Here is a 14,407-nt window from a genome sequence, read left to right on the forward strand (position 1 = left end):
CTGAGCAAGAGTAGGGTCTGGGGGACCACTGGTCTCCTCCAGCAGTGCTTCTCAGATTTAATGTATATTCAGGTCACCTGGGGACCTCACTACAATGCAGATTCTGATTCAGTAGGCCCAAGATTCTGCATTTCTAACCAGCCGCCATGTGCTGCTGACACTGCTGATCCTTGGACCATATTGTGAGCATTAAGATACTAGAAGACCATGACATTTTCTCTCTTAAATTGTCAGGGTTTTGGGTGAATGAGAAGGTGACTTCTGAGGGAGGAAATCAGAAAGCACTCAAGTACTATGATGTCCCACATGCTCATCAAATGAATTGGGTTCAGGTCGGACTGAGGGGGTCGCTAGTGTATCCTAAGATATCAGGGTATCCAGGAGGGGTCAGAATGTACTCGCAACTTTTAGGTTTTTAATTTCCTGAAAACAGGCCCTTGGGTATCGCCCACATGCTGAGATCCCAGGTAGTCTGTGCTCCTGGCCTCCCATTTGCACCTCCTGCCCCAGTGGGGCTCTGAGGTGGGGTCTTAGGAGGAATGCGTTTTCTCCTCCTTCCCCTACCTGCTCCCAGGAGGGGATTTAACAGGACAAAAGAATTCATCTTCTGGGAATACGAGCTCTTGGCCCCAGTCCCTGGACCCTCCAACAGAACACCTTCCCTCATCCGGCTTGTGATCCTCCCCTGAGGATGTGGCTCTGGTGACCAGGTAATGATTGGATGGGCCCGCAGGGGGCGAGGAGGAGGTCACTCCTCCAAGACTCAGGGGGAAAGTGGTAGGTGTACGACTGCAAGCTAGACAAGGGAGGCAGCTGAGAAAAAAGAGAGAGATCAGCCAGTGTTCTCATGGGGAGAAGGGACAGGGTGAGAAAAGCAGATACAAAAACAGAGAAACAGGGTGGAGGCAAGACAGAGAATTAGATATATTTGAATGAAGGAATGGGGAATTAGAAACAAAGAGGAGAGACAGTGAAAAAAAAAAACAAAACTACGTATCTTTCTCTATATCTTTATTTATATCTACACACAGACTCAGAGAGAGATAGAAACAGGGAGAAGGAGCGAGATAACAGGCATAGAGGGAAGAGAATAATCAAGACAGTGAAAGACTGACCTAGAATCAGATTCAGGGACACAGGAGACTGGAAGTCTTTGGTCTTCATTGTTAGCCATGGAAGCAGAAAGGAGGAATCAGCAGAGTAAGCAAAAAAAGGGGAGAGATCACAGCAGCCTCTTGCCTGAGAGATACCCGGACACTGGAACTCTGACCTCCACTGTGGGTGAGTGAATCTCGGGTGTGGCTTGGGTAGCAGATGCTGGGTTCAGTACCCAGCTTCCTGTGGGGCAGTGATTTACCATGAGGAAGGTTAAGAGGAGAAATGTTAAAACTGTGACAAATCTTAGAAGCATCTGGCAATGCAACTCTTCACTTGACATACTGGGGAAGTGAGGCCCTGGCATTGAGTGGTCTGCTGAATAGCATACATCAGGTAGGGGCAGAGGCAGAGCTGAAATCTCCAGTCTCCTCACTCCCAACTTCTACCCAAGACACTGGTTTCTCTGACGGAAGGAGCTGGAGTTGCCAGGCCTTTGGCTCCAGGAAGATTAGGGGGCCCGTGGATCAACAAGGGTGTCATCAAGGTGGGCATCAATCTATGGGGAGCCAGCCCCCTGTCCCCATGGGGATGGGTGCCTCAGCCCTAGACATCTTTTCTGAGTGTGTGCCTTCCAGGTGTTTCCTTTCCCTCCCTGTTCTCTCTTCCCCTGCTCTCAGACTAATTAGTGTGGAGGCTTAGTGAGCCTGTGCGGAGGAGAGGCAAGCCTTTCCCACGAGCTCAGGTTCCTGCAGACTGGTAGAGGGGCCAGGGCAGGGATATGGGGAGAAGATGAAGTATACTTTAGGGCAAGGGTGTGTCTGAGTGGAAGAAGGGGTGAATGCTTCACCTACCCAGGTGAGTGGTGTGTGAGGATTGGAGCAGAATAATGAGCATTGACTGTGAACTGTGAGAGCAGAGAACAAGTAACAGTGGTCTTATACAGAGACCTGGAAAGCTGATTAGGATGTGAGAGCAAATAGGAGATCCACATGGCTCAGGTGGGTAGTGTGTGCGTTGAGAGAGGTGAAAGACAGATGGAGGTGCCTGGATTACATGGAAATGTGTCTGTGGGAGTGTAATAGAGAGTGTGCATAAAATGGGGTAGTGAGGGAGAGAGAGCATGAGCGCCAGGGTGTGCGGTGGGTCTGAGGGGTGTAGCCTACATGGAGAGGAGAGCCTGGGCTATGGGACTCAGAGGTGAAGCAGGGGCTGAGGCTGAGCTGGGTCCAGGAAAGGTGGTCATGGAAGGTAAAATGTGACTGGCCGGGGCAGAGTGTATGGAAATGGAGCAGCATGGTGGGGTGGGTGCTGAGCAGAATCTAGGGGACCACCATATGTGGTACAGGAGCTGGATGAGTGGTCCCATTCCCACACTGCCTCTCCTCTTCCTTCCCTCCTCAGACAGGAGCACTCAGCCCCACAAGAGGCTCTCTGGTATGGGGATGGGGAGACCAAGGCTTTCCCAGCAAGGAGCACAGAGGGTTTGCGCACACTCCAGGCGCCGACATCGCACCACCTTCAGCCCAGTACAGTTGGAGCAGCTGGAGTCAGCCTTTGGGAGGAACCAGTACCCAGACATCTGGGCCCGAGAGGGTCTCGCCCAGGACATAGGCCTCAGTGAAGCCAGGATCCAGGTGATGCCCCAGGCTCCCCACCCACCTCCAGGGAAGAAATGTAGGTTCAGTGCTCAGGGACTGCCTGGGCATAAACACTCCTGGACATTATAGCCCTAACCTAAACATCCACCAGAATGTAAGCCCCATCTAACTGACACTGTAACCTCATCTGAAGCATGAGTGTCACTGAGTTTAACCTTAAAAAAAAAAAAAAAACACAAAACCATTGCCGTCAAGGCAGTTCCCACTCATAGCAACCCTATATGTCAGAGTAGAATTGCCTCATAGGGTTTCCTATAGAGTTTCCTATAGGACAGAGTAGAATTGTCCCATAGGTTTTCCTAGGAGCAGCTGGTGGATTCGAACTGCTGACCTTTTGGTTAGCAACTCTTTAACCACTCTTCAACGACTACACCACCAGGGCCCCAAGTTTAACCTTAAGTCTGATCTAATCTCATTTGAATTTTTTAACACCTAATAGTGATCTGAATTGTAACAGGATTCAATCCTAACTGTTCACAGGTTTATAACTTTGTCCCTAACCATAGCCTTGAAACTGAATCAGCCCAATGGTTCTAACCATAAAGTTAATTAACCTTAAATATAGACCCTATCATAAATTTGACCTTGTCTACAACCATTAAACTCTAGCCTTAATCTCTATGCCTAAAAAAAAAAACGCCTAACCCTAGGGAAAATGTTCTCTGGGGAGGGAAAATGCCACCATATTGGGTTTATCCCTTTCTTGTTGGAAGCTGACATTTCTTACTCACCCAAAGTTGTAGAAATTGGGTACATTTACACACAGGCTGTGAGTGAGGTTGAGGGTCTCCCTGTGTTAGTAGGCTTGGCTCAGCTGTACCACCTGGACAAGTTTTACTTCCTCTAGCCAAGTGGAAAGGCTCACTCCCTGTACTGGACACCCTTTCATTGGGGAAGGAGATTACATGTGATAGTGCCACCTATTTGAGAGAGAAGCTTTGACATGGCTGTTCTCTCTCTCCTCAGGTCTGGTTCCAGAACCGCAGAGCTAAGCAGCGGAAGCAAGAGCGGTCACTTCTCCAGCCACTGGCCCATCTGTCTCCTGCCACCTTCTCTGGTTTCTTGCCTGAGTCCTCTGCTTGCCCCTACACCTACCCAATATCACCTCCACCGGTAGCCTGCTTCCCTCACCCCTATAACCAGGCCCTTCCTGCCCAGCCCACCACAGGTGCTTCCTTTGCTGTACCACACCAGCCCAAGGACTGGTACCCCACCTTGCACCCAACTCCCTCTGGTCATCTGTACTGCCCCCCACCCCAACCCATGCTTCCCCTAAGCCTTGAGCCATCAAAGTCCTGGAACTAAGATCAAAGAAGCACTGATAAGGTGATTCCCAGCCTGTGGAACACAGAGAAAACCAGGTGGCTTCCTTTCCTTCTAGGGGTAGAGTATAAATATGAGGGGGCAGCTCAGAGATTAGGAATTAAAAATTGGGAGATCATGATGAAGGCTTACCAAGGTGATTAATTGAGAGAATTTGGGGAGATAGATTGCCAGAGAATATGGGTAAAAAGCCTCAATGGAGGGGACTGGTGGAAGGGTGTTATGAATGGAGGCAATTGTTGCTGCTGGTGAAAGGAGATGATTGAAGGAGATAGAACTTTAGGGGCTTCCTTCAGTGAGATCACATTTGAAGATCTTCCTCCCAGCTCTCTCTCGCTGATTTCAGTAAGACTTTGGATGTCAAGTCTACCTATACATCTCTTCCCCATCACCCACCCCAACACCCAGTCAGTTATTAAATTTTTCCTGGTCTGTCCTAGAAATATCTTGAATTTAGTTCTCTCCTTTCCATTCTAACAGGTGGTTAGCTTTTTCTAGCCCCATATCTTCTAACCTGGAGGCCTTATGCTTCTCACTGGTTCTCTTAATTCCAGTCTTTCCTACTTCCTACTGACCTTGCAAAATTTATCACCAGTACCTTATTTTAATTTTATATACATACATATATATTATAAACAAGGTTCCCTGGGTGACGCAAATGGTTAGTACTGGACTATTTACCCAAAGTTTGGCAGTTCCAACCCATCCATAGACGCTTTGAAAGAAAGGCCTGGTGATCTATTTCCAAAAGGTCACAGCCATGAAAACCCTACGTAGCACAGTTCTACTCAGACACATATGGGGTTACCATGCATCAAAATCGACTCAACAGCAACTGGTTTTATTATAAACAAGTCTGGAATCAAAAACCCAGTATTACACATTTGCACTCTCGTTGAACTGTCTCCCTGGGCCAGACTGCCTTCGGGCCAGACTGCCTTCTGGCCAGAAAGAGTATACCAGTTTGCATTCTACAAAAAATGGCTGAGTGTTGGTTTAAGCACGTCTTTGTCCATCTTTACCATTTTTGACAATTTGTTAACTAAGAGAGGTGTCTTTTTTTTTTTTTTCATTTAATTGATGCTAGTGAGAGTTAAAATAGTTTGATCTTTTTTGGCCATTTGCTTTTTTTCTTTTGTGCATTGCTTATGTGCGTTATTTGTGTTTGTTTTTTTTTATAGACATCAGTTATTAGTGTTTGAGAGTTCTTTATGTATTAGAATATGAATACCTGGTCATATGTGCTGCAACTATTTTCTAGTTATTTGTTTTTAATGACAGTTCCCTATGAGAATTAAGCCCTAATGCCCTAAGGCATTATGTAAAGAATTAACCTCTCTCTTAAGCTTCTAGATGGTAGCAGTTATGTAGAAATGAGAATTGAGAAACTTGTCACTCAATTTATTTTCTGCTCTGTGGTTCAGATGAGGAACCCTGAGTGAGACATCTTCTCCCTTTGTTTTAACTGGCTTTACCCATGTTTTTGTCATTATTTGGATCAAATTTTCTGCCTTGAATTATCTGAGATTTATTTTAATATGTAAAATAGTCATAAAATTTCCCCCAGTCAGCTAGCTAGCTGTTCCAGTACAATTTATTTAATAGTCTATCTTTTTAATTTTTAAAATAATTTTTCATATACTAAGTTCCCAATATACATATATATGGGACAGTTGTGGACTCTCAGTTCTTTTCCATTAATGAGTGTGTCTATTCCTGTACCAGTACCACATATTTTAATTACCAAAAATTTAAGGATTATCGATACCTTTAAAATGTTAGGTTTTCTTATCTAAAAACAAGGTATATCTTGTCATTTTTTTCCAGACTTCTCTTATGAACCTCAGGGGGAAAAAAAAAATTTTTTTTTTCACAAATCTTAATAGGAGTTTTATAAATTACAAAAATAATACTGCTCTTTGTAACTAGACAACTCAAAAGGAAAAAAGAGTATATATCAACACAGATGTCACAAAAAGCTGACATTGAGCAGAAGAAAAGATTCAGGAAAAAAACCCTGAATATATCATATACCATTTTTATGAAGTTTTAAAATATGCAAAATGATATATATATGATATATATGTACCTTTTGCATTTTATGTTGGAATGCATACATATGAAGTAAAATATGAAATCATGCATATGAATGACAAGCACCAGCATGGGAAGGGGAGCACAGTGTGATCCAGGAGATGTACACAGGGCTTTTCAACTCTATTTGCTACGTTTTATACTCAAAACTGGATGAAGGGTTACCTTTGTGTTAGTTATATTAGTACTAAGAAACAGTTTTAATTCTTATGGAAACCAGACTTCTGGGATCCATGGGTTTGGGGTAACCCATCCAGGCCATTGCCCTGAGATGTTCTTTTGAACCTTGAGCCTTGAGGAAACCGGTTTACTAAAGTCACCTTTGAGTCAAAAAAAAAGTCTAGATAAATTGGTAAAGACCGTTTGCCTTAGACATTGTGCCCTTTTGTAGAACGTTCTATGTGCAGTCAGTTTGAAGAAACAGAGACTCTGATGTTCAGACTGGAGCTATGTTTCAGGGTAAATTGCTGATTGTTTTGATTGTTCTTCAGGACAAGGCTGTATGAAATCCTTCCTGACCAGAAATTGGTTATCAGTTCTATTCCACCTTGTTTCCATGGCAATGTTATAAGATGAGATATAAGAATCTTTGGAAGTTCTTTCCTCTCTGGGACATTTTTGACTCCCTAGTGAAAACGTGGAGCTCTGGTGGCACAGTGGTTAAGTTATATGACTGCTAACCAAAAGGTCAGCTGTTTGAGCCCACCAGCTGCTCCTTGGAAACTCTGTGGGGCAGTTCTACTCTGTCCTATAGGGTTGCTATGGGTCGGAATTGACTCAATGGCAACTTTTTATTGTTGTTGTTAGAAATGTTACCCTGATTTACAAATCGTGTATTAAATAAACCTTCAATCAATTTCTACTATTGGCTCAATATGATTTTAGTTTTGACAGTACTAAAACTTTTTTGAAGGTGTGAAATATTTAATAATAATGATCTCTTTCTCCCATCACTCCACATCAGTTTCCACCATCATGAGATAAACATTGTGTGTATCTGTCCACAACTTATTTACGGTCAGAAAAATATGCAGACAACGTACTCACGATTTTCCTTTTAAAAATAAAAATGGACTCTACCAGGTATATTAATCCCTTAATGTCTTTCTAAAATTAACATAGTTTGTAGACTTCTCTCCAAGTGGATTCATATAGATTTCATTGTTTTCATTGCTATATACAGTTGCATGTGTGCCACTTAGCCATTTCCCTATCATTCAAGAGTCAGAGCTGATTTGGTGTTTTGTTTCGCCACTGCAGTTGTTTTGTTAAAGAATGATTTTTTTTTAAAGGTAAAATCATGACTGTCGTAGAGATATAAAATAAACATGAAGATTTTATTTAACTCAAAATTAATGAAAGCACCCGTAAAGATGTTAAAACCAGTTCAAAGGACAATCCAAAGAACAAACACTTTTATAGAGAAGGAATAGTGAAATTAATGTGTAAATGGAGGCTAGTTTAGCTTCTCCTGCAAACAGAATTTATTCACATGTCTGCAGAATAGCCAAACAGCCCTGGTGGCACAGTGGTTAAGAGCTGGGCTATTAACGAAAAGCCTGGTGGTTTGAACCCACCACCTGCTGGGCAGGAGAAAGATGTGGCACTCCTAGAGAGAAAGATATAGGGAGAAAAATGAGGCAATTCTGTAAAGAAACTCAGTTTTACTCTACCCTATGTGGTGGCTCTGAGTCAGAATCCTTTTGGGTTTTTGGTTGTATAAAATAGACCAGATTTCTTTTGCACTGTTATTTCCTGGTGGCACAGTGGTTAAGAACTCGGCTGCTAACCAAAATGTTGGCAGCTGGAATCCACCAGCCACTCCTTGGAAAGCCTTTGGGGCAGTTCTACTCTGTCCTCAGGGTCATTAAGAGTGTGAATCAACTAGATGGCAACCGTGTTTGGTATACTAGGTATCTATGGTGGGTAACAGAAAGGTATGCAGTTCAAACCCACCAGCAGCTGGAACCCATCGGTGGCTCCTCAGGAGAAAAGATGTGGTAGTCAGCTCCTGTAAAGATTTACAGCCTTGAAAACCCTATGGTTCAGTTCTACTTTGTACTGTGATACAGTCACTATGAGTCAGAATTTACTCCATGGCAATGGGTTTCTTTATTAGGTACCTACATTTTACAGAGTTGTAAAATAGCTCAAAGGCAATGAAAGGCTCAAGCTCCCATAGACCCTGAATCAAGTAACTTGGAATGATGGGCTTTACACAATGGGTAGTTTTCCACTGAAGCACACCCCCCCTCCCCCCGCCGCCCCAGTTTCCTCTTGTACAAGTGCTTTTATTTCTCTGTAGGGGGGAGGTGTACCTCCAGATGGGATCGTTGTGTTAAGAGTAACGTGCATTTAAAATTTTAATTGATACTTCCTGATTACCAAAAAGTGTTTAGAATGACCTACCCTGAAAGAAAAAAATCTATAAAAACTCTCCCGATATTTCTTTAATGGTTTGATTTTTTAAAAAATAAATCCAGAAATTATATTTTTATATGCTGAGAGTCAGGGGACTTTATTTTCCACCGCATAACCCTAGACCTCCGACCCAAGGGAGGGTGGAGGGAGAGGAAGGGACGCAAGAGGTTCCTTGTCCTCCCTTGTCAGGAGACCGGATACTCTTTAAAAGAAGAAAACTGTCAGAAAGATCGAAGCCTTTGACCCACTCGGTTTAAAAAAAAAAGAAAAACTATGTGTGAAGTAGCTCCATTCCCCCCACCCTGCCAACCAAAGTGGAAATGACGCTACGTGAGGGTAAAAAAGAGGGTAAAGAAGTTATGAATTCATCTGTGCGTGTGGAAATCGAAATCCCTGGTTTTGCAGGAAGGTCCCTTCCCAGCATGAACCGAGTCCGAATTCAGGAAACAATGACTCGGAGCTCGAAATGGGTGTGCGGGCTTGGATGGCAGGGGCTCTGGGGCAGACTGGCTGAGCACAAGACTCCTCCAGATGGAGCAAACTAGGGTGTCTGGACCCCACTAAAGACTCCGGGGGAGGGAGCGCGGAGAAGGCCGGACGCCAAGAGAGAGTAGAAAGGCGCGCTCCAGGGTCCGGACCTGGCTGGCTGAGACCCCAGAAGTGGAGCTCCGGCGCGCGTGCCGTGAGTGCGCGCGGCACCCTCGGACGCCCAGCATAGTAGAAACCTGAAGGCAATGAGTGCGTTTTCCCTCATGCCCAACATCAGGAGGGCAGCCTCCTTGAACAACAATCTAAAAATAGCGGAGGCTTTAAAACATTCAGCTTGTGTATGAAACGCGATTGCCAGGAAATCCGTCGAGGGTCCGATTGGAACCCGCTGGGCCCTTCCACCTCTACTGGCCTCTCCATGCTCCAGAAAGTTCTAGGCCCTGGGGTTTGGTTTCTCTTTGATCTGAGGCTGTCTGTCTGACCTCAGCTGCACCTGGCCCCTCCTCAGCAAGCAAAAGGACCGTCTTCCCTAGGGCTGTGGGGTCTGCGGACCAGCTCTCCCTTGGGGAGCCCATTGCCAACACAACCCAGCCTGTGCCTCCTTGGTCGCCCTGGAGCCTGTTTCCAGTGCACTTCATGCATGAGGTCCAGGCCTTGACAAGAGTCAGAGCCAGAGAGGAGAGTTGGCTGGAGCCACCCTTCCCACTCGGCTTCGCTTTTTTCTCCAAAACAAGTTGCCAGGCTCCCAAGTCCTCAAGAGAACATCTGAAGACTCCTATCCATTACCTGAGCTACATCTCTACCTGGCTTTGGCTCCCACCTGTACATGAAGAGACATCTTCAGTTCGCTTGTGGACTCAGCCTGCTGGTCCTGGTGCGGTCTACACCTTACACCTCTGCTAACTGCCCCCCACCCCCACCCCTTGGCTCCCCAGGGACCAAGGTACTGCCTGTACTTGGGAGACTAGACCAGGAATAGGTTTCCCAGACCCCTGAGGCTGGCAGGATACCAGGGGCCTAGGTTAGAAGCGGGGGAAGAGGCCTAGATTCCAGATGGTACATGCTCTTGTTACTGAGAGCTTCTCACCCTGCAGAGAGAGATGTAGATGGAGAGCCAGATAAGGCTGTCAACACACCAGGCCCAGACCAGGGTCACAGGGTGCCAGGCTGGAAGACTGTCCTGGGTGGGCACTCCCAGGCCTGCTCTCAACCAATCCTTCCACTATTTTCTGGGCTTTAAAACACTGATATAGTGCCAGAAGATGAGCCCCTCAGGTTGGCAGGCATTCAAAATAAGACTGGGGAAGAGCTGCCTCCTCAAAGTAGAGTTGACCTTAATGATGTGGATGGAGGCAACCTTTTGGGACCTTCATTTGCTGATGTGGCATGACTCAAAATGAGAAGAAACAGCTGCAAACATCCATTAATAATCAGAACCTGGAATGTACGGAGAATGAACCTAGGAAAATCAGAAATCATCAAAAATGAAATGGAATGCATAAACATCGATATCCATAGGCATTAGTGAGCTGAAATGGACTGGTATTGGTCACTTTGAGTCAGACAATCGTATGGTCTACTATGGCAGGAAGGAAAACTTGAATGGTGTTGCATTCATGGTCAAAAAGAACATTTCAAGATCTATCCTGAAGTACAATGCTGTCAGTGATAGGATAATATCCATACCCCTACAAGGAAGACCAACTAATACGACTATTATTCAGATTTACGCACTAACCACTAAGACCAAAGATGAAGAAACTGAAGATTTTTACCAGCTTCTGCACTCTGAAATTGATCAAACAAGCAGTCAGATGGACTGATAATTACTGGTGGTTGAAATTTGAAAGTTGGAAACAAAGAAGGATCGGTAGTTGAAAAATATGGCCTTGGTGATAGAAACCATGCCAGAGACAGCATGGTTGAATTTTGCAAGACCAGTGACTTGTTCATTGCAGATACCTTTTTGCACCAAAATAAATGGTGACTATACACATGGACCTCACCAGATGGAATACACAGGAATTAAATCAACTACATCTGTGGAAAGAGACAATGGAAAAGGCCAATATCATCAGTCAGAACAAGACTAGGGGCTGACTGTGGAACAGACCACCAGTTGCTCATATGCAAATTCAAGTAGAAACTGAAGCAAGTTAGAACAAGTCCAAGAGAGCCAAAGTATAATGTTGAGTATATCCCACCTGAATTTAGAGACATCTCAAAAATTGATTTTACATGTTGAGCACTAATGACCAAAGACCAGATGAGTTGTGGAATGACATCAAAGGACATCATACATGAAGAAAGCAAGAGGTCATTAAAAAAACAGGAGAAAAAGAAAACACCTAAATGGATGTCATAAGACACTCTGAAACTTGCTTTTAAACATCAAGTACCTAAAGCAAAAGGGAAAAATGAGGAAGTTAAAGAGCTGAACGGAAGATTTCAAAGGCCAGCCCAAGAAGACAAGGTGAAGTATTATGATCACATGTGCAAAGAGCTGGAGATAGAAAACCAAAAGGGAAGAACATGCTCAGCATTTCTCAAGCCGAAAAAACTGAAGAAAAAATTCAAGCCTCGAGTTGCAATACTGAAGGATTCAAGGGGAAAACATTTAAAAAACCAGGAAGCATCAAAAGAAGACGGAAGGAATACACTGAGTCACCAAACCAAAAAGAATTGGTCAACGTTCAGCCATTTCAAGAGGTAGCATATGATCAGGAACTGATGGTACTGAAGGAAGAAGTCCAAGCTATACTGAAAGCACTGGCAAAAAACAAGGCTCCAGGAATTGGCGGAATACCAATTGAGATGTTTCAACAAACAGATGTAGCACTGGAAGTGCTCACTTGTCTATGCCAAGAAATTTGGAAGACAGCTACCTGGCCAACTGACTGGAAGAGATCCATATTTATGCCTATTCCCAAGAAAGGTGATCCAGCCGAATGCAGAAATTATAGAACAATATCATTAATATCACATGCTAGCAAAATTTTGCTGAAGATCATTCAAAAGTGGCTGCAGCTGTATATCGTCAGAGACCTGCCAGAAATTCAAGCTGGATTTAGAAGACAACGTGGAACCAGGGATATCATTGCTGATGTCAGATTAAAAAAAAAAAAAAAATGGATCCTGGCTAAAAGCAGAGAATACCAGAAAGATGTTTACCTGTGTTTTATTGGCTATGCAAAGGCATTCAACTGTGCGGATCATAACAAATTGTGGATAACATTGCAGAGAATGGGAATTCTGGAACACTTAATCGTGCTCATGAGGAATCTGAACACAGATCAAGAGGCAGCCATTCAAACAGAACGAGGGGATGCAGTATGATTTAAAGTCAGGAAAGGAGTGAGTCAGGGTTGTATCCTTTCACCATACCTATTCAATTTGTATGCTAAGCAAATAATCCAAAAAGCTGGACTATGTGAAGAAGAATGGGGCATCGGGATTGGAGGAAGACTCATTAACAACCTGCGTTATGCAGATGACACAACCTTGCTTGCTGAAAGTGAAGAGGACTTGAAGCACTTACTGATAAAGATCAAAGACAACAGCCTTTGGTATGGATTACGCCTCAACATACAGAAAACAAAAATCCTCACAACTGGACCAATAAGCAACATCATGATAAATGGAGAAAAGGTTGAGGTTGTCAAGGATTTCATTTTACTTGGATCTACAGTCAACACCCACGAAAGCAGCAGCCAAGAAATCAAAAGACACATTGCATTGGGCAAATCAGCCGCAAAAGCTCTCTTTAAAGTGTTGAAAAGCAAAGATGTCACTTTGAGGACTAAAGTGCGCCTGACCCAAGCCATGGCATTTTCAATTGCATCATATGCATGTGAAAGCTGAACAGTGAATAAGGAAGACTGAAGAAGAATTGATGCCTTGGAATTGTGGTGTTGGCGAAGAGTATTGAATATGCCATGGACCGCCAAAAGAACAAATCTGTCTTGGAAGAAGTACAACCAGAATGCTCTTTAAAAGCAAGGATGGTGAGACTATGTCTCACATACTTTGGACATGTTGTCAGGAGGGGTCAGTCCTTGGAGAAGGACATCATGATTGGTAAAGTAGAGGGTCAGCGAAAAAGAGGAAGACCCTCAATGAGATGGGTTAACACAGTGACTGCAACAATGGGTTCAAGCATAGCAACAATTGTGAGGATAGGGCAGGATCTGGCAGTGTTTTGTTCTGTTGTGCATAGAGTTGCTATGAGTGGGACCTGACTCAACAGCACCTAACAATAATGACAACCCCATAGAGGTCTCCCTCTCCTTCCTCTAACATGCCTCTTGGGCTTTCCACCCCTCACCTAGTGGCATCTGAATCCCTTGCCCCATCCATAGGGTGGCTCATTGTGGGTGGCAGGGGGTGTGTTATAAGGGTGTGTGTGTATGTGTGTTAGAGAAGGGGGGGTATGAGTAATGCCTGTGTGTGAGTGTGTCTTTGAGCTCTGTGGGACACTGCAGGAACCCAGGCCTGTGGCCTAAGCATTGGTGAGGTGAGGGAGAGCGTGAGTGGAGACAGCTGCCTCTCCCCTATTTGGAGCTTTTCTGGTACTGGATTGGAGTCCCAAGGACTGAGAAGTCAGGTCCTTTCACCTAACTCCAGAGGGGCCGACTGACCTGGGGTAAGCCACTTGCCAGGGCAGCCATGGGAAAGAGCAAACTGTTCAGGCCCCAAGACCTCTGACTCTGGCCACCACCTCCCACTCCACTTATATAAATGGTCCTGCTTTTCTGTTAAATTCAAATATTGCAGCTGGAATCCTAATTTTTATAGAATCCTCTGCAAGTACTTATGGGGAGCCTTACTAGTGCCAAGTGGAAAGACAGATGCAGGATTCACCTTGAATGAAGATTCAGGCCCTAGGCCCCAAAGCATTCCTGCTGGATACTGGGATAGAGCAGTGAGTTCAGCCCCACTGAGGAGGAGGAAAAGAAAGCTCCTAGAGGGGATCCTTCAGTTTGTGGCAGAGCTGAGACCCATCCCTCTCCAGAGATCTTGGCCCCACTCTGCCTAGCTCCACCTCTGAGATGCCCTTAGGCGCTGCTCAGGTTGTGTGTGGGCAGGGAGAGGGGGGTCCTGTGAAGATGGGAGCAGCTCTAGCCCAAGACTCTGTGATTTTCGGGATTCAAATTAGTGGTATTGTCCCACTGGACTCTGACAGTAGGAATGGGAGGGGACAAGAAAAAAAAAATCCATACTACTTCCCAAATATTCAGATACACTCAAGAATTCAGCAGGCTTCCATTAATGAAAACACATGGTATCAACAAAATTCAAAGTAAAAAATAATAGGGTCCTGAAAG

General features: G+C 44.6%; 1 protein-coding gene across 1 annotated transcript; it reads left to right on the forward strand.

The window, feature by feature from the left end:
• Window positions 1-599: 599 nt before the first annotated feature.
• PROP1 (PROP paired-like homeobox 1) lies at window positions 600-4,061 on the forward strand. The gene is made up of 3 exons (XM_064279782.1): window positions 600-1,281; window positions 2,500-2,732; window positions 3,723-4,061. The coding sequence occupies exons 1-3, from the start codon at window positions 1,173-1,175 to the stop codon at window positions 4,059-4,061; spliced, it is 681 nt and encodes a 226-aa protein (XP_064135852.1). The 5' UTR covers window positions 600-1,172.
• Window positions 4,062-14,407: the final 10,346 nt, after the last annotated feature.

This window comes from Loxodonta africana, chromosome 2, assembly GCF_030014295.1.
Source record: "Loxodonta africana isolate mLoxAfr1 chromosome 2, mLoxAfr1.hap2, whole genome shotgun sequence".
Lineage (NCBI taxonomy): Eukaryota > Metazoa > Chordata > Mammalia > Proboscidea > Elephantidae > Loxodonta > Loxodonta africana.

What these genes read in the sequence shown, in the direction of transcription:
- PROP1 (XM_064279782.1), top strand. Translation starts at nt 1,173, where the DNA reads ATGGAAGCAGAAAGGAGGAATCAGCAGAGTAAGCAAAAAAAGGGGAGA. An exon ending in AACTCTGACCTCCACTGTGG is followed by an intron (nt 1,282 to 2,499) that starts GTGAGTGAATCT and finishes TTCCCTCCTCAG; the next exon opens with ACAGGAGCACTCAGCCCCAC. An exon ending in TCAGTGAAGCCAGGATCCAG is followed by an intron (nt 2,733 to 3,722) that starts GTGATGCCCCAG and finishes CTCTCTCCTCAG; the next exon opens with GTCTGGTTCCAGAACCGCAG.